Raw genomic sequence first — 19,550 nt, forward strand, 5'->3', positions numbered from 1 at the left:
TAGCACTCTGGCCTCAGAATCAGCCCTTAAGGCATTCGGATATGGCTGAAGAGCCCATGAGAGTATTTTAGGCATGGAAAGCCAAGACACCCTGGGGAAAAAAAAAAAACAGAAGACCTAAATGGAAGATCTCTGCGATCCCTGTTGGAATAAGATCGAAGTCGGCGAACTCAAAAGGCTTCCATAACCTTGGCAACTCATGACTAGAGCCTAGGGAGATTACTGACACCATAAACAAGAGTGTCAAATTGTTAAGTCAACAACAGGAGTCACTGTGTACTTACTTCTCATGTGGGATCTGTCCTTAGTGTGTTGTCCAAAGTGAAGTAATGCTATAACAAGTACTGAAATAGTATTTTACACTTTGTGTTTCTGTGTGAGTGCAAACTGATGAAATCTTTACTTAATACATACTAAATCGATCTTCTGTATATAAAGATAATTGAAAATGAATCTTGATGTGAATGGAATGGGAGAGGGAGTGGGAGATGGGAGGGGTGTGAGTGGGAGGGAAATTAAAAAAATACACAATTACTCTTAGGTGTTTAATTAATGCTATAACTAGTACTCAAATAGTATTTTACACTTTGTGTTTCTGGAAGGGGAGAGGGAGTGGGAGAGGAGAGTGTTGTGGGTGGCAGGGAAGTTATGGAGGGGGGAGCTATTGTAATCCATAAGCTGTACTTTGAAAATTTATGTTCATTAAATAAAATAAATTTTTTTTTAAAAAAAAGGCTGTTCTGAATATTGGCAAATGAAATGATGACTGGGTATACACTTCATATATTAAAAAAGATTGAAGTGTTTGTGTCAATGGATGCTAAATTCTATGCAATGGAATTTTAACCAAGCAATGAACTTCTTTTCTTTTTTGGTAAAGATGTGTTTATTTGAAAGTCAGAGAAAGGAAAGATAGTGGGGAGAAAAAGATCTTCCATCTGCTGATTCACTCCTGAGATGGCCACCATGGCCAGGGTTGAGCCAGGCTGAAGCCAGGAGCCAGGAGCTTCATCTGGGTCTCCCATGTGGGTGACAAGGGCCCAAACATTTGGGTCATCTTTCATTGTTTTACCCAGGTTCATTAGTAGGGAGCTGGATTGGAAGTGGAGCATCCAGGACTCAAACTGGTACCCATATGGGATGCCAGCATTGTGAGCAGTGGCACTCCCCACTGCACCACAATGTCAACCCTCCAATGAACTTCTTAAACCAAAGGGAGAACAAATGGCAAGTTTAAGCTGATGAAAGTAGAAAGACTTCCCATTATTATCAAGTCACATCACACATATTGACACTTCACAACCCATAACATTGCACAATTCTGAGATAGTATTTGTTTATCACAAAAGGAAAACTGGGAGGCCAGGAACAATGGCTGCAATATACCTCATGAAGATCAGTGTTGAGGTGCAGCAGGTTAAGCCACCACCTGCAACATAGGCACCCCATATCACAGCACCAGTTGGAGTCCCAGATTCTCTGATTCTGATCCAGGTCCCTACTAATGCACCTGGGAAACCAATGGAAGATGGTCCAAAAACTTAGACCCTGGCCACCCACATGAGAGACCTGGATGGAGTACCAAGCTCCCAGCTTCAACCTGGCCAGCCCCAGATGTTGCAGCTATTTGGTTAGTGAACCAATGGTGAAAGATCTCTTTCTCTTTCTATCTCTTGCTTTCTCTCTGCCACTCTTCCTTTCAAATAAATTACAAAGTAAACCTTTAAAAAAAAAACTATGTCTCATAGCTCTTTGAATTCTTATAGGCTTCTCTCTGCGGTTCTAGGCCAATGCAGAAGCTGGTACATCAGGGATGTCTGAGCAATACCTCAATAAGGTACCTTCCATTTTGGAAAAGATGTGATGCAGCCTAGATGCAGTTACACCTACAAGAACTGCCTTCCCAACATTCCCATTCCAGTTGCTTCCCAGACTACTTCCCATGCAGAGTCCAGTTGGAGAATTGTAATATTCTCTTTACCTACTATGGTCTAAACACTCGTGTCCCCCTCCCAAATTCACACATGTTGAAACATAATCACTAATGGGACAGATTAGGAGGAGGGGCTCGGGAGGTAAATTGGTCTCCATGATGCTAGCATGGCTGGAGTCTCCATGATGGGATGGGAGCCTTTGCGAAAGAGGCCTCAGAGAGCTTCCTTGCCCCTCCCACCAAGTGACGACACAGTGAGAAGGCACCACCTATGAACCAGAGGCTGAATCTGAACGCACCTTGATCTTGAACTTACCAGCCTGCGTAACTGTAAGAAATATGTGTCTGTTGTTTAGAAACTACTTGATCTATGATAGCAGCCTTAGGGGACCAAGACAACTCCCAAGTCTCCCTCCAGCTTTACCACTCTTTCAAAGGTGGCCAAAGCTCTTCATTCCTAGGAGGTTTCATCCTTAGAACACTCACTCTCAGTTTGACTTTTCCCAACTCTGCCTGACACATGAGCCAAAGCAGAGGCAGCCAGAAAGAAAGAAAGAAAAATACACTAGGACCAGAGTCTACTCTCTGCCCCTTTGAGCTTCAGAAAAAGAGTGACATGAAAGCCAAGGCAATGGGGGTCAAGCTGCCCCGGACATGTTTCTTTATGCTTGACCTCCTGATGTGGTCGCCAGATAAAAGGCGCAACCAGCCAGCCAATGAGTCCTTTTTTATGGCTAACATCTGTGCTTGGTCGACCATCAAGTCTGAGTGCCACTGTTTGAGACATAGGGCTGTTTCCTGCCCCGATCTCCACTACAGATAAGGCTTCTCACCTGAGGTCCAAGCCTTGGTTAACGTTAAAAAATCCAGGATGATGCAAACTTCAGAGGCACCAAACAATAAAAACCTGACCACGAGCAGAACTTGGTTTCTCACCAGCTTTCCACTGCTTTGATAACTTTACTTCTTTTTACTCCCTTACAAGCCATGTCATGAAAATGTTCAGTTATTTTTCTTCACAGCGTAAATCATAATGGTTATTTGAATGCCAAAAACATGCTGGGAGGGAAGGCAGATGTGTTGAAATGAAATGGAAGCTGGTTTTGAAGAAATTAATGAATAATGCCCTCTTTGGCAGCCCATATACAAAATTTGGAAGGATACAGAGATGAGCATGGCCCCTGGGCAAGGATGACACCCACATTCACGAAGCAGTCTAGATTTTCAAAACTAAAAGGAATGGTGAATAGTGATCAAGTTTGGGATTATGTTGTCATTTCCTAAACAAGGTTTTACCACCAGCTTCCTACCCACCTGCTTTTCTCTCTTTTCTGCTTCTTCCAGAGATTTTTTTAGTGTCTTCATTTCACTTGTCACCACTTCTATCATGTTTCTGGCCCTTTCTTTATCCTCCTTGGCATCATGCTCAGTGGTATCCAGTTCTGACTTGACAGATATCAGCTTCTTCTCAACTTTCTCCTTCATCTTCTCCAGCTGGTCTCTGGATTTAGTTAGGTCTTCAAGGGCTTTGGTCTGCTCCAAAGTTTTAATCTAAGAAATCAAGAGAATATTGACCATTTCTATTGTATTTATTTAGAAAAAACATATAAGCAAGACAACCCAGAAGTCAATGGAATTCACTTAAAAACTGTTTTATGAATAAAGAATGGAATTCATCCCAAACAGCTCAATAGATTTTGCTAGCCATTATGTTCTGGATCAACATATCTTGAGACAGCCACAATTTATAAACAACATATAGAATGTCTTCACTGGGAAAGTCAATGAGATAAAATTGGAGACAGCATGATTCTGGGGTTAGATATTAAAATAAAGCCCTCAGGGCCGGCGCCGCAGCTCACTAGGCTAATCCTCCGCTAGCGGCGCCGGCACACCGGGTTCTAGTCCCGGTTGGGGCGCCGGACTCTGTCCCAGTTGCCCCTCTTCCAGGCCAGCTCTCTGCTGTGGCCAGGGAGTGCAGTGGAGGATGGCCCAGGTGCTTGGGCCCTGCACCCCATGGGAGACCAGGAAAAGCACCTGGCTCCTGCCATCGGATCAGTGCGGTGCGCCAGCCGCAGCGCGCCGACAGCGGCGGCCATTGGAGGGTGAACCAACGGCAAAGGAAGACCTTTCTCTCTGTCTCTCTCTCTCTCACTGTCCACTCTGCCTGTCAAAAAATAAATAAATAAATAAATAAATAAATAAATAAATAAAATAAAGCCCTCAGGCAACTTGTCCTTTGTGCTCCAAACAATGGTCATCTCCTATACACAAACATTAGGAAAAGTAAAACACTTTCACTTATAATTGCATCCCATCTAAAATGCCCTTGATGAGGTTTCTTCATGGCTGAGAGGATAATTTAGATCGGTGATTTTCCAGAAGAATCTTCTAATTTCATCAATGAGTATGGGAGGTGGGAGGTGGCATGTGGCGACTGCCTTCCCCTGCAAACAAAGGAGCAGGGTCCCTCCTCCCTCCAAATTGCTGTCCTGGGATCTTCAAGAAAAAATCCAGAGTGTCCTGGAGTGTGAGGCACACATTTCCTATTAGCTCATTGTTCAAAATCAAACCAGAGCTGGTGACAAAAAGAACCTCAGTAAAGAAGGAATGGTATTCTGACACATGCTACAATGTGCATAGGCCTTGAAAACACTATGCTAAGTGGAATGAATCAACACAAAAGGAGAAGTATTACATGGCTGCTCTTCTGTGAGGTAGCTAGAAAGGATACTAACCCGGGGGTGGGGGGAGACAGAGACAGAGAGAGAGAATGGGGGAGCTGTTGGTGGGCAGATGGAAATGCTCCAGAGATGGATGATAGTAATGGCTGCACCAAAGTGTAAATATCAAAAATGCCACTGAATTTCACACCTGATAATGGATAAAATGGCAAATTTTAGGTTATGTTTATTTTACCACTATAAAAAGAATTTGTAACAGTTTATCAGAGACACACAAAAAATTTTAATGATCACTAAAAATAACCACTTAACATCCACAAGGTTGGCTAAAATACAGACAGACAATAACAGTGTTTACAAGGATGTGGAGAAACTGGAATTTTTACACACTATTTCAAAGAATATAAAATGATATAGCTACTATGAAAAATAGTTGACCAGTTTTCAAAATGTTAAACATAGAGTTACCACATGACTCAGTAATTCTACTCCTAGGGGTATATCCAAGAGAATTGAAAATTTATGTAAATGCCCAAAGAAGCAATATTCACAATTTCTAAGAAGAAGAAGAATCTAAATGTCCATCGGATGAATGGAAAAACAAAATGTCATATAGGGGCTGGCACTGTGGTGTAGCGGGTGAAGCTGCTGCCTGCAGTGCCGGCATCCCATATGGGTGCCGGTTCAAGACCCGGCTGCTCTTCTTCTGATCCAGCTCTCTGCTATGGCCTGGGAAAGCAATAGAAGATGGCCCAAGTCCTCAGGCATCCTGCACCCACATGGGAGACCCAGAAGAAGCTCTAGTTCCCTGCTTCAGATCTGCTCATCTCTGGCCATTGCAGCCATTTGGGGAGTAAACCAGCAGATGGAAGACCCCTCTCTCTCTCTCTGCCTCTTCCTCTCTAACTCTGCCTTTCAAATAAAATAAATAAATCTTTTTTTAAAAAAAGTCATATAGCCACACAATAGAATATCATTCAGCAATATAATGAAATATAGTAGCATGACATGATGCATGGATGGGCCTTGAAAACATTATGCTAAGGGAAAGGAGAGAGAGAGAGAGAGAGAGAGAGAGAGAGAGAGAGAGAGAGAAACAGACAGACTTATGTCACTTATGTCATTCATTTATTCCCCAAATACCCACAATAACCAAAATTGGGCCAGACCAAAGCAAGGAGCCAAAAATTCAATCCAGTGGCTCACAATGGTGGCAAGAACCCAAGTACTTGAGCCATCATCTAATGCCTGCTAGGGTGCACATTAACAGGAAGCTGGTTTGGAAGCAAAGGTGGGACTCTGATATGAGATGCAGTGTCCAGGTGGCTCCTGACTGCCTCACCACAATAGCCACCCCCACATATTGCATTATTTCATTGACATAAAGCACTTGGAGAAAACCAGGGACTGATGGGGAGTGAGTGGGTGAAGGGACAGAATGCAGAGTAACTAGTTATAGGCAGGGCATTTCTTTTACAGGTGATGAAATGTCCAGAAATTAGATAGTGGTGGTGTTTGCACAATTCTGTGAATAAACTAAAAACCACTGAATCTTACACTTTAGAAGACAAATGGCAGCTGGCGTTGTGGCGCAGTGGCTAAGCTGCCTCCTGTGATGCCAGGATCCTTCATGAGTGCTGTCTGGAGTCTCTGTGCTCCATTTCCAATCCAGCTACCTGCTAATGTGCCTCGGAGGCAGTGGAACATAGCCCTGCCACCCACGTGGCAGGCCTGGATGGAGTTCATGGCTCCTGGCTTCAGCCTGGCCCACGCCCAGCCATTTTGGCCATTTGGGGAATGAAACAGTGGATGGAAGATCTGTCTTTCTCTGTGTGTCCCTCTCTCTTTGCAACTCTTTCAAATAAATAAATCATTTTTAAAATGTTTCATATGTGAATTATATTTTGATGAAGCTGTTATCTGAAACTACATGTATAAAAAAGCCCTTAAATGGCATCAAAATTAATTACTTTGAAATAAACAAACACAGACACACGGAATGAACAGAAAAACTGCAGAGTCCAGCAGAGCTGTGAATCTAACTCTGAGCTCCCTAACAGTTCAAACCAGGTCTGGAGGCATATTCTCCAAAAAGGGGGGGGGGCAATATCTTGTGCTTTAATTTTGGTTCAAATCATTTTCAGAATAAATATAACGAAATAAAAGATATCAAATAATCCACATTGGGAGTCCTGTGCTCCCGTCCCTTCTTTGTTAGTAAAGAAGGAAGTTCTCTCACTGCATCTCTTCTCATCCTATTGCTCCTGTGGCAGGATGTGACTAAGAGGATGTTCAAAGGAAGCAAGCCAGGGAGGCTTAACTTATCCACAGGATAAAGAGTTGAGAGACTGGGGCCGGCGCCGTGGCTCGCTTGGTTAATCATCCACCTGCGGTGCCGGCATTCCATATGGGCGCCCGGTTCTTGTCCCGGTTGCTCCTCTTCCAGTCCAGCTCTCTGCTGTGGCCCGGGAGTGCAGTGGAGGATGGCCCAAGTGCTTGGGCCCTGCACCCACGTGGGAGACCAGGAGGAAGCACCTGGCTCCTGGCTTCGGATCGGCGCAGCACCGGCCATGGTGGCCATTTGGGCAGTGAACCAACAGAAGGAAGACCTTTCTCTCTGTCTCTCTCTCTCACTGTCTATAACTCTACCTGTCAAATAAAAAAAAAGAGTTGAGATAAAAGGGGAGGGTAGAGGGAGCATATGAGGGTCTATGCTATCAAGGCAGCAGGAAATGCTTCTCGGAAAAGGTTGAAATGGTTCACAGAGAACTGGAGGTTCTCTCTAGCGAGGTGGTACCTTGCAAGATACACACCAAAAAAAGGGGAATAGATTCTCTTGCTTTAAATATTTATTTTATTTTTATTTGAAAGTCGGAGTAACACACAGAGAGAAGGAAAGGCAGAGAGAGAGAGGTCTTCCATCCGCTGGTTCACTCCCCAGATGGCTGCACCTGCCGGAGCTGTACCTATCCAAAGCCAGGAGCCAGGAGCTTCTTCTGGGTCTCCTACACAGGTGCAGGAGCCCAAGGCCTTGGGCCAACTTCTACTGCTTTCCCAGACCATAGCAGAAAGCTGGATCAGAAGAGGAGCAGCCAGGTCATGAACCGGCGCCCATATGGGACGCCGGCACTGCAGGCGGCGGCTTTACCCACTACACCAAAGTGCTGGCCCCAGGAAATAGATTCTTAAAAATGTTGCTATTCCTGATAAGTGAAATCCTTCTTTGAATTTTTTTAGTAACATTAAAGTTGTCGAACTATTGGTTATTTCTTGACAAAATGTTTGAATTAGAGCATGTGCTCACCTGATCCAAACTTTGACAGTTCTTACTATCCCACTTGAAAGCTGGAGGAACGGGGCCGACATTGTGGTGCAGTGGGTTAAAGCCCTGGCCTGAAGCGCCGCATTCCGTATGTGCGCCGGTTCTAGTTCCGGCTTCTCCTCTTCCAATCCAGCTCTCTGCTATGGCCTGGGATAGCAGAAGAAGATGGCCCAAGTCCTTGGGCCTCTGCACCCATGTCGGAGACCCGGAACAATCTCCTGGTTCCTGCCTTCGGATCGGCGCAGCTCCGGCTGTTGCGGCCTATTGGGGAGTGAACCAGCAGATGGAAGACCTCTCTCTTTGTCTCTACCTCTCCCTGTAACTCTATCTTTCAAATAAATAAAAAAGTAAAAAAAAAAGTCGGAGGAATGGTAGAAATTATTCTAAGACTGGAACTAGGACATGACATGGAAGAGACATGACTGCTTGGAATATGGATGGCCAGATGGAAAGTCCAGTTTATATCTTCTGTGTCCTCATTAAATTGAGAAAAATATCTGCTGAACTCATAAGCCAATTTTTAACTACTATAACACATATAATTTCCAATGAGATAGTTATTTTTAAAGATTTATTTATTTATCTGTTTGAAAGGCAGAGTGACAGAGAGGGGGAGACACAGAGAGAGATCTCCCACTCACTGATTTACTCCCCAAATAGCTGTGACAGCCAGTGCTGGGCCAAGCCAAAGTTAAGAACTTGAAACTTGTCGGTGCCGCGGCTCACTAGGATAAGCCTCCGCCTTGCGGCGCCGGCACACCCGGTTCTAGTCCTGGTCGGGACACCGGATTCTGTCCCGGTTGCCCCTCTTCTAGGCCAGCTCTCTGCTGTGGCCAGGGAGTGCAGTGGAGGATGGCCCAAGTGCTTGGGCCCTGCACCCCATGGGAGACCAGGAGAAGTACCTGGCTCCTGCCATCGGATCAGCGCAGTGCGCCGACCGGGGCGGCCATTGGAGGGTGAACCAACGGCAAAAGGAAGACCTTTCTCTCTGTCTCTCTCTCTCACTGTCCACTCTGCCTGTCAAAAAAAAAAAAAAAAGAAAAAAGAAAAAAAAAAACCACTTGAAACTTCATCCAGGCCTCCTTTGTTGGTGGCAGGAACCCAAGCACTTGGACTATCTTCTGCTGCTTTCTTAGGAACACTAGCAGGGAGCTGGATCAGAACCAGAGTAGCTGAGACTCAAACAGGTGCTCTGATATGAGATGTTGGAGTCACAAGTGGTGGCTTAGCCTGCTGTGCCACAATGCCAGCCCCATAGATGAAATTCTTTTTGCTATGGTCTGAATGTTTGTGTCTCCCCCAAATCCATATGCTGCAATCCTAACCTCCAATATGATTTTACTAAGAAATGGGCCTTTTGAAGGTGATCAGTGGCCTTATAACAGACCACAGTGAGCTGTGCTGCCCCTTACACCATGTGTGGTCACAGCTAAAAGGGGCCATCTGTGAACCAAGAAGTGAGTCCTCATCAGATGTTGGATCTGCTAACACCTTGATCCTGACCTGTGCAGCCTCCAAGACTGCGAGTTATAAATCTGTGTTGTTTATAAGACACTCAGTTTGTGTTATTTTGTTAGAGCAGCCTGAGACTAGGACACTTTATTTTTTTTAAGATTTATTGTATTTATTTGAAAGGCAGAGTTATAGACAGAGAGGGAGGGAACAACAGAGAAAGAGAAGCAACCTTCCATACTCTGGTTTGCTCCCCAAATGGCTGCAATGGCCAGGGCTGGGCCAGGCTGACACCAGGAGCCACGAGCTTCTTCCAGGTCTCCCATGTGGGTGCAGGGGTCCAGGCACTTGGGCTGTATTCTGCTGCTGTCCCAAGCGATTAGCAGGGACCTGAATGGGAAATGTAGCAGCCAGGACTGGAAGCAGCACCCAAATGGGGCCAGCACTGCAGGCGGAGGTTTTATCTGCTATGCCACAGTGTGGGCTCCATAGGGCACCTTTCTAGATAGGTGGCTGATGGCAGATGTTACTGGACAGGCTCACAGCCTTTGAACTGGTTCCACTAAAGGGAGACAAGTTCCCTCGGGAAACTGAAGCAGCTGTGGGACTTAGAATCAAGAAGGCATAAGAACAATGCTGCAGCTCAGGAGATAGAAAATAAAATGTCCACAGCTGGGAGAAAGGACTCTGTGTGCACTGGCATCAGTGAAACAGCAACACAAGAGCAGACACTTGAGACAAGGAAATGCCACCTATCAAGTGTAGGTGCTTTCAAGGGGCCAACTCTAGGGATCACCCACGGATCCCAAGTTACAAAGCTCATATCTGAATATGGACTGAATAGCAGACACTGGTATATATTTGAAAGTCAAAATTACAGAGAGAGGGAGAAGAAGAGGGAGAGGGAGAGAGTGAGAGAGAGAGATCTTCCATCTGCTGGTTCACTCCCCCAAATGGCTGCAATGGTCGGGGCAAGGCCAGGCTGAAGCAAGGAACCAGAAGCTTCTTCAGGGTCTCCCATGTGATTGGCAGGGGCCCAAGCAGTTGGGCCATCTTCCACTGCTTTCCCAGGCACATTAGCAGGCAGCTGAATCAGAAGTGGAACAGCTGGGACTCGAATAGGTGCCCATATGAGATGCCGGTGTCACAGGCAGTGACTTTAACTGCTATGCCACAATGCCAGCCCCCAAACCCCTTTTCATAAGAAATACATGGGCGGGGGTGGGGGGGCAGCACTGTGGCATAGCAGGTAAAGCTGCCACCTGCAGTGCCGGCATCCCATAGGGGCGCTAGTTTGAGTCCTGGCTGTTGCACTTCCTATCCAGCTCTCTGCTATGGCCTGGGAAAGCACTGGAAAGCATTGGAAGATGGCCCAAGTCCTTGGGACCCTGAATCCATGTGAGAGACCCAAAAGAAGCTCCTGGCTCCAGGCTTTGGATTGGCCCAGCTCCAGCGGTTACAGCCACTTGGGGAGTGAACCAGCGGATGAAAGACTTTCTCTCTCTCTCTCTCTCTCTCTCTCTCTCTCTCTCTCTCTGCCTCTATGTAACTCTGCCTTTCAAATAAATCTTTAAAGAGAGAAAGAGAGACAGATACATGGGAAAGTCTTCCCCTCCCTCACTTTCTCTGCTTCTCTCTCTCCCTCCCTCTCAAATAATTTTTTAAAAAATTTAACCGTATTAATAGAAGAGATAATTCAGCCTTTCTGTTCAGATGGGGAAAACGGTTACAGTGGGCTCCTTACCAAAAGTGATGGAACACAGCTTGGAGAGCTACATGCAAGCTGAATCAAATCCTAATGAGAAGATTGTGCTGCCAAGAATTTCTGAAAAATATGAGACTTTATCACAATCCTGAGGGCTGCCTGAATTCTTGTTGTCAGGAAGCAAATACTGGAGCTCAGAGCCAAGCCATCAGGACAGAACTGGGAGCCAGCAGTAGTGACAGAGGCCTCAGCTTCCTGAAGTCAAACCAGCCACAGATTCCTGGGAGTGGGGTAGGACTCGGTGTCTTATTCCTGCAGAGGAAACTTCTCAGAGCCCGGAGTACAGTGAGAGACTGTGCCCCTTGCTTTCTGCTGTGGGATGGAACTGGTAGTAAACAAGATTGAGGAGCGAAGGTTCTGAAACTGCTTCCCTTGGGTACACACACTACCCATGGTCTGCTTCCTTAAGGGAAAGGATTTCAAAATATGGTGAACAAATCTCTCACGTCATAGAGGCCAAAGGCCCAGAAAGAAAAGGTGATTATATTTGAAAATCAGATGTGCTGGCTCCCACAAGGGTCTAAATTCTGCTCCTGCAGGGTTCACGGCTGCCCTCCAAGGGCCAAGGCAGGAAGCAGCCGCGGCTGCACTGGCTCTGGGAATGCAGTCAGACAGTGACATGGGAATGGCCCCCAGGGTCCCCAGGGAGGCTGCACCCTCATTGAAGAGGACCACAAAGAGCTAACTGAGACAGAAATGTAGCAGACATCAAAGAAAGACGTCTGTGTCCTCCGCTCCTCCATAGTGGCTGTCTTGCTGTGGACCTATCAAGAGAGTCAGAAAATGGAGGTGACTTGTGCTGGTGGCTCAAGAATATTAGCCCCTTTGGGTGCCTCCTTTGGAGACCAGTGAAGGTAACAAGGGTTTTCTACTGGTTTTGATTGTCTGACTGCTGATCTGTGGGCACAGGTCCCTAACAGCTTTTTTTTAATTTATTTTGACAGGTAGAGTTATAGACAGTGAGAGAGAGAGACAGAGAGAAAGGTCTTCCTTCTGTTGGTTCACTCTCCAAATGGCCGCCACGGCCAGCACTGTGCCAGCCCGAAGCCAGGAGCCAGGTGTTTCTTCCCAGTCTCCCATGCGGGTGCAGGGCCCAAGCACTTGGGCCATCCTCCACTGCCTTCCCAGGCCACAGCAGAGAGCTGGACTGGAAGAGGAGCAACCGGGACTAGAACCTGGGGTCCATATGGGATGCTGGCACCACAGGTGGAGGATTAACCAAATGAGCCACGGCACCGGCCCCTAGTCCCTAATAACTTTATGCCCTATGGTACAGCTGATGGCTGATAGCTCTTCACCAAAGATGTCTTATTCCTTTCTTTCTTACTGTTCAGAATACTCATTTCTTGGGGTGACTCCATTTAAGGGAAATCCAGGGACTAAATCCTGCCAATGGAGACACAAGAAATGTATCATTCCTGGAACGCATCACATAGGGTATCCTTCCACCCTTCCTCCTGCCTGGTGACTGCAATGAGGCTGGAGTCCCAACAGCTACTGTGGGCCAAGAGGTGGTATTGAAGATGAAAGCTATTGCTAGTACCCTAAAGCAGAAACAGAACAAGCCTTGAATGCTTATGACAATGGAGTGAGTTATCCTATGGGTGGAACGTCCCATCTCCTTCCATACTTCTTTTCAGTGAGAAAAAATGAATATTTCTCCCATCTAAGCCACTGGCATTATAGGGTGTTTCAATATATTCAGCTCAAACTCGTAAGTGATGCAAGCCATGAAGCAGCTGGCACTTTCCACATCCTCTGGAGTTCTGCCACAGGATCTCAGTGACTGTACTTGCGTTTGTGAGTAAGCCTATGCTTGTGCCAACTAATACTACTACTTTAATTATCCTAGGTTAATAAGAAAAGAGCAAAGGTAGAGTTACTACATAAATAATATGCTCATGCAAAGTTAAGGCCAAACTATGTCATAGTGTATGTACAAATAAAGTATCTACAATAGTAAAATAAGCACATGGTAGAATAACTGCCTTTTCCTTAAGGAAAATAAAATGCAGGCATGCCCAGCTCAAAGAAACCTGCACCACAGGCAGTCAGTACTACACATTCTTTATTTTTATTTTTATTTTTTAACAGGCAGAGTGGACAGTGAGAGAGAGAGACAGAGAGAAAGGTCTTCCTTTTGCCGTTGGTTCACCCTCCAATGGCCGCCGCGGCCAGCGTGCTGCAGCCGGCGCACCACGCTGATCCGATGGCAGGAGCCAGGTACTTATCCTGGTCTCCCATGGGGTGCAGGGCCCAAGCACTTGGGCCATCCTCCACTGCACTCCCTGGCCACAGCAGAGAGCTGGCCTGGAAGAGGGGCAACCAGGACAGAATCTGGCGCCCCGACCGGGACTAGAACCCAGTGTGCTGGCGCTGCAATGCGGAGGATTAGCCTAGTGAGCCGCGGCGCCGGCCTACACATTCTTGATTTTGGTGATTTCAGTAAAATAAAATAATCATATGGAAATATATCATTAATTTTTAAATTCCATTTTTATCCTTTGACATAAATTGGTTTGGATTTCATAACAGTAAATGCATAATAAGATTAATAAATGTTTGGGGCTAGTACTGTGGCATAGATGTGACACCTGCAGTGTCAGCATCCCATATGGGCGCTGGTTCGAGCCCTGGCTACACCACTTCCAATTCAGCTCTCTGCTATGGCCTAGGAAAGCAGTAGAAGATGGCCCAAGTCCTTGGGCCCCTGCACCTGCATGAGAGACCTGGAAGAAGATCCTGGCGCCTAGCTTCAGATCAGTACAGCTCCAGCCATTGCAGAAAATTGGGGAGTGAAACAACGGATGGAAGACCTCTCTCTCTCTGCCTTTCCTTCTCTCTTTATGTAACTCTGCCTTTCAAATAAATAAATAAATCTAAAAAAAAAAAAAGTATACTTTTTTTTTTTTTACTTGAAAGAGTTACACAAAGAAAGAAGGAGAGGCAGAGAAAGAGAGAGGTCTTCTATCTGCTGCTTCACTCCCCAGTTGACCTCAATGGCGGAGCTGCACCAATCCGAAGCCAGGAGCCAGGAGCTTCCTCTGGGTCTCCCACATGGGTGCAGAGGCCCAAGGGCTTGGGCCATCTTCTACTGCTTTCCCAGGCCATAGCAGAGAGCTGGATCAAAAGTGGAACAGCTGGGACACGAACTGGCACCCATATGGGATGCCAGCACTGCAGGCAGGAGCTTTACCCACTACACCCCTGCGTTGACCCCGAAATGTATACTTTTAAGTTTGTACATGAGTACATAAGCAACACTGTAATAAAATTATCTTAATGCAACACAATTTAGAGGAATCTGAAAAAAAGTCTTTCAAAAAGGAATATCTATAATACTTCTCTTCACATGCCAAATTAAAATTTGATAATTCATCTGGAAAGTTGTAATTTTTCTTGGTCTAAAATTCAGGGGAAATTTTACTGCATGGGTTTTATATGGAGAGAATCTGGATAAACTAGAAATCAATACATTCAGCCATAGTTTTGAAACAGACATGGAAATATATATATAAACACGCATATGGGGATACACAGCAGGCTCATAGAATGGCAGATGCCTTAAACAGCACTCAGGCCTCAGAATCAGCCCTTAAGACATTCGAATCTGGCTAAAAAGCCCATGAGAGTTTTACAGGCATGGAAAGCCAAGACACTGGGGCAAAAAAAAAAAAAAAAAAAAAAAGACCTAAATGAAAGATCTCTGTGAGTGAGAGCTATTGGAAAGACAGGTCATCAAAGAAGGAGGTACCTTTCTCTGAAAGGAAGAGAGAACTTCAACTTTGATTATGGCCTTGTCTAAATAAGGTCAGAGTTGGTGAACTCAAGAGGCTTCCATAGCCTTGGTAGCTCATGACAAGAGCCTCGGGTGATTAGTGACGTCATAAATAAGAGTGTCAATTGTCAAATCAACAACAGGAGTCACTGTGCACCTACTCCCCTGTAGGATCTCTGTCCTTAATGTGTTGTACTATGTGAATTAATAGTAAAACTAGTACTTAAATAGTACTTTATACTTTGTGTATCTGTGTGGGTGTAAACTGTTTAAATCTTTACTTAGTATATACTAAGTTGGTCTTCTGTATATGAAGATAATTGAAAATGAATCTTGATGAAGAATGGGATGGGAAAGGGAGTGAGAGATGGGATGGTTGTGGGTGGGAGGGAGATTATGGGGGAAAAGCTGCTATAATCCAAAAGTTGTGCTTCTAAAATTTATATTTATTCATAAAAGTTTTTAAAAATGCATATGAATGTTTATAGCAATGTTATTCATAAAAGCCAAAATATGGAAAAAATTCAAATGTCCATCAAATGGTAAATGGACAAACAAAATGTGGTATATCACAAAATAAATATTATATGGAATATAATAGTATATGGTATATCCATACTATAGATACTATATGGAATATTATTCATCCATAAAAAGGAATTGTGATAGTTAATTTTACATGTCACCTTGACTGGGCTATGATGCCTAAATATTTGGTCAAACACTATTCTGGATATTTCTGGTAAGATTAACATTTACAGGTAAAGTCAAGACGGCTACCATTTCCCCATGAAACACCAGCGTGAACAGCTATACACACATCAAATCACCTCCACAAGAGCCACAGATCTGCTTCAGTTCCCAGTACAGTCATGTGGTCCCGGTCAAATACTCTTAATTCCCAGCCAGCAACACCAGTGGCTGACAGGCACAGCAATGGGCAGTGAGTCCACCTCTGCAGCTGACATGCCACAACCTACCTCAACAGAACAAACACTTAGAACTTCTAGAGGAAAAGATTACCAAAACACATAGACAACACCTAGACAACGTGGCATTCAACAACTTCAACAAGCACCAAAACTTCCCAAGATCCACAATCTCACCGAAAGAGCAAACTAAAGTGCCAGTAGCCAACCATTTAGGAATTGAAATTCCCATGTGCTCAAAGATTTCAAAATAGCTCTTTTAAGAAAACCTAACAAAATTCAAGAGAACACAGAAATCTTACAAACAGAAAGATTTGATAGAGAGATGGGAATAATAAAACAAAATCAAACAAATTCTTCAAATAAAAAAGACACTAAATGAAATTTAAAAAGCAAGATATCAATAGCAGGCTAGATCAAACAGAAGAAAGAAACAGGAACTCATAGACTGAAAAATGGAAGGACGGAATAAGATAGTCCATGCAAATATAACCCAAAAGAAAGTAGTAATAAGTATATTTTCATCAGAAAAAAAAAAGGATTTTAAATCAAAAGCAGGTAAAAGAAATCTAGGAGGTCATTATATAATGATAAAGGATTCAATCCAGCAAGAGAAAAGAACACTTGTAAATATATGTGTATCCAATTGGAGCATTCAAATACATAAAGCAAATATAAATAGACCTAAGGGGAGTCATAGACTCTAGCACAATAATGGCAGGGGACTGTTTGTTTTGTTTTGTTTTGTTTTGTTTTGTTTTGTTTTTTTCTGACAGGCAGAGTTAGACAGTAAAAGAGAGAGACAGAGAGAAAGGTCTTCATTCCTTTGGTTCACCCCCGAAATGGCCACTATGGCCGGAGCTATGCCGATCCGAAGCCAGGAGCCAGGTGCTTCTTCCTGGTCTCCCATGGGGTGCAGGGCCCAAGCACTTGGGCCATCCTCCACTGCCTTCCCAGGTCACAGCAGAGAGCTGGACTGGAAGAGGGGCAATCGGTACAGAACCAGTGCCCCAACCGGGAGTAGAACCTGGGGTACTGGCACCGCAGATGGAGGATTAGCCTAGTGAGCCGCAGCACCATCCAGCAGGGGACTTTTTAACACCCCATTTTCAAAAATGGACAGGCCATCTAGGCAGAAAATCAACAAAGAAACAGCAGAGTTAAACTGTACCCTAGATCAGTTGGACCTAACAGACATCTACAGAACTCTCTAACCAATGGCTGCAGAATACACACTCTTCTTGACAGCACCTGGAAAACTGTTCAGGAAAGATCACATAGTAGGTCACAAAACACGTCTTAACAACTGTAAAGGACAGAGATTATATCAAGTATCTTTTTTAAGATTTATTTATTTATTTAAAAGTCAAAGTTACAGAGAGAGGGAGAGAGAGAGATCTCCCATCCACTAGTTCATTCCCCAGATAGCCACAGTAGCTAGCACTGGGCCAGGCCAAAACTTGTTCCAGGTCTCTCACATGGGTTCAGGTGCCCAAAAACTTGGGTCATCTTCTGCTGCTCTTCCCAGGCAGCTAGGAGGTAGATCAGAAGTGGAGCAGCTGGAACATGAACCAGCAGCCATATGGGATACTCGTGTTGCAGATGGTGGTTTTACCCACTACTCCACAACGTCAGCCCCTATATTAAGTATCTTCTCTGAACAACATGTAATAAAAAATTATCAGCAAGAAAAATGTAAACTACAGCAATATGGGATATTAAATAACTTACCCCTGAACAACCAGAGAACCAAGGAAGAAATCTAGGATGAAATTTAAAAATTTCTTGAGGGGCTGGCACTGAGGCATAGCAGGTTAAGCTCTGCTTCTGATCTAGCTCCCTGCTAATGCACCTGGGAAAGCATAAGAAAATGGCCCAAGTACTTGGAACCCCGCTGTCAACAAGAGAGATCTAGATGGAATGCCAGTCTTGGCTTTGGCCTGGTCCTCCACAAGGTGTTGTCATCATGAAAGTGAACCAGCAGATGGAAGACATTCTCTGTCTCTGTCTCTGTCTCTGTCTCTCTCTCTCTCCTCACTCTGCTGTTCTTTCAACTAAATAAAATAAATCTTAAAAAAATTATTAAAATCAATGAAAATGGAAGCACTGCATATCAAAATCTTTGGGATACAATAAAAACAGCACTAAGAGAGAGGTTTACAGCAATCAATGTCTGCTTCAAAAAACCAAAAGAGCAGATTTCAAACAACTTATTACTGCAGCTCAGGGAACTAGAAAAACAAGAACAAAGCAAATCCAAAATTGGTGAAAGGAAATAAATAATAAAACTCAGCACAAATAGATGACATAGAGACCATTAAAAGTTCAAATAAAACATGAAACAAAAAGCTGTTTCTTGGAAAATATAAACAAAATCGATAAAAAAAAAAAAAAGCTAGACTAGCCCAAAAAAGACACAGACGTTTCAAATGAACAGAATTAGAGATAAAAAATGGAAGCATTACCACTGACATCACAGAAATACAAAGGACTCTTAGAGGTTACTATAAACAATTATATGGCAACAAATTCAGTAACTTAAAGAAACAGACAAACTCTTGGGTACATATACCTAAACCAGATTGAATAAGGAGAAAATAGAATTCCAAAACAGACAAAAATCAAGTAGTGAGCCTGAATCAGTCATAAAAAATCCTAAACAGACAGCTTCACTGCCAAATTCTACCAAATATTTAAAGAAAAATTAACAGAAATTCTTCTCAAATTATTTAAAAACACAGAAGACAAGGGAATTCTTCCAAAATTCATTCCATGAGGCCGGCATTACCTTGATACCAAATCAGACAAGGACACACACAGAAAAAAAGAAAACTACAGGCCAGTATCCTTGATAAACACAGATGCCAAAATGCTCAGCAAAATACCAGCAAATTGCCTCCAACGGCACAGTAAAAAGACCATTCACCATGATCAAGTGGGATTCATCCCAAAGATACAAGAAATGTTCAATATACACAAATCAATAAATGTGATACATCACAGCAACAAAAATCATATGATCATCCCAACAGATGCAGAAAACACATTTGATAAAATTCAACATCCCTGCATGATAAAAAAAAAAACAACACTGACCAAAGTAAGTATAGAAGGAACATAGCTCAACATAGTAAAAGCCATATATAACAAGCCAACAGCTAGTATCATATCGAATGTAGAAAAGCTGAAAGCTTTCTCTCTAAGATCTGGAACAAGACAAGAACACCCACTTTCACCACTTCTTATTCAACATAATGCTGGAGGTCCTAGCTGGAACAACTGGGTAAGAGAAAGAAAAAAGGGCATCTACATTGGAAAGAAGAAAGTTAAACTGTCACTATTTGCAGATGACATGATCTTATTTCTAGAAAAACCCCAGGACTTCACCAAAAAGCTGTTAGAACTAATAAGCAAATTTATCAAAGTTATAGGATATAAAGTTAATGTACAAAAATCAGCAAATGTAGTTATACACAGTTAGTGAATTATCTTAAAATGAAATCAAGAAAGTGATCTCATTTTCAGTAGCACAAAAATCAATTAATTAAATATCTGGGAATAAATTCAACTAAAGAAGTAAAGATCACTATAATGAACAGTAGAAAACATTGTTGAAAGAAATTGAAATGGACACCAAAATGGAAGACATTTGTATTAATGGATTGGAAGACTCAGCATAATTAAAAT

General features: G+C 43.7%; 1 protein-coding gene and 1 non-coding gene across 6 annotated transcripts in view; one reads left to right on the forward strand and one right to left on the reverse strand.

Annotated features, from left to right (window-relative positions):
- Positions 1-19,550, reverse strand: part of CCDC170 (coiled-coil domain containing 170) — a 161,864-nt gene that overhangs the window by 4,416 nt on the left and 137,898 nt on the right. For all 5 annotated transcript variants that reach the window (XM_070073404.1, XM_070073407.1, XM_070073406.1 and 2 more), the window contains one exon: positions 3,248-3,484. In XM_070073404.1, the coding sequence (XP_069929505.1) occupies positions 3,248-3,484 (237 nt within the window). The remainder of the gene's footprint in view (positions 1-3,247; positions 3,485-19,550) is intronic.
- Positions 3,058-3,159, forward strand: LOC127493327 (U6 spliceosomal RNA). The gene has a single exon (XR_007923384.1). It is a non-coding gene; the product is annotated as a U6 spliceosomal RNA (small nuclear RNA).

The sequence above is a fragment of the Oryctolagus cuniculus genome, chromosome 5 (genome assembly GCF_964237555.1).
Source record: "Oryctolagus cuniculus chromosome 5, mOryCun1.1, whole genome shotgun sequence".
Classification (NCBI taxonomy): Eukaryota; Metazoa; Chordata; class Mammalia; order Lagomorpha; family Leporidae; genus Oryctolagus; species Oryctolagus cuniculus.